This window comes from Apaloderma vittatum, unplaced genomic scaffold (assembly GCF_000703405.1).
Source record: "Apaloderma vittatum isolate BGI_N311 unplaced genomic scaffold, ASM70340v1 scaffold5046, whole genome shotgun sequence".
Taxonomy (NCBI): Eukaryota; Metazoa; Chordata; class Aves; order Trogoniformes; family Trogonidae; genus Apaloderma; species Apaloderma vittatum.
Window position 1 is genome coordinate 12,781 of NW_009721141.1, and position 572 is coordinate 13,352.

General features: G+C 58.6%; 1 protein-coding gene across 1 annotated transcript in view; it reads right to left on the reverse strand.

The window, feature by feature from the left end:
* Positions 1-572, reverse strand: part of LOC104275328 (TRAF2 and NCK-interacting protein kinase-like) — a gene marked incomplete at both ends in the record, with an annotated part of 101,752 nt that overhangs the window by 11,369 nt on the left and 89,811 nt on the right. Inside the window, 2 exon segments of the mRNA XM_009871255.1 lie at position 1; positions 4-52. The exon segment at position 1 is cut by the window's left edge and continues 52 nt beyond it. Coding sequence (XP_009869557.1) covers position 1; positions 4-52 — 50 coding nt within the window.

Here is a 572-nt window from a genome sequence, read left to right on the forward strand (position 1 = left end):
GGCGCTGCTCCCGCTCCTGCTGCTTCCGCAGCTCCTTCTCCCGTCTCTGCTGCTGTGAGGGCAGGAGGCAAAGGTCAGCACCCCCCCCTCCTCTCTCCAAGAACTCAAAGTCCTTTTTCTCATGTTTTTTTGCGGAGCCACCTCGCCCAGCGACCCACAATGCTCCCGCCCACCTGAGGAGATGCCCTGCCAGCAGGCAGGTCCGTTCGGGGTAGTAGAAGGGTTTGCTGATCCCACCCCATCCTCAGGCTGCCCAGGGAAGCAGTGGAGTCGCCATCCCTGGAGATATTTAAAAGATGTGTAGATGAGATGCCTAGGGACGTGGTTTAGTGGTGGATTTGGCAGTGCTAGGTTAACGGTTGGACTCAATCTTAAAGGTCTTCTCCAGCCTCAACAATTCAATGTTTCTATGGGCTCCGGTGCCCAGCACCAGCTGCAAAGAACCTACGGCATCCTCCAGACCAGTGCTGGACCAGGCATGCAGCCCCGCAGGCCAGTGCATGTGTCTGACCTGAGGGATCATCAGGCCCCAGAGCACAGGGCAGGGGGGGCTCATCCTGGGAACCGCACGA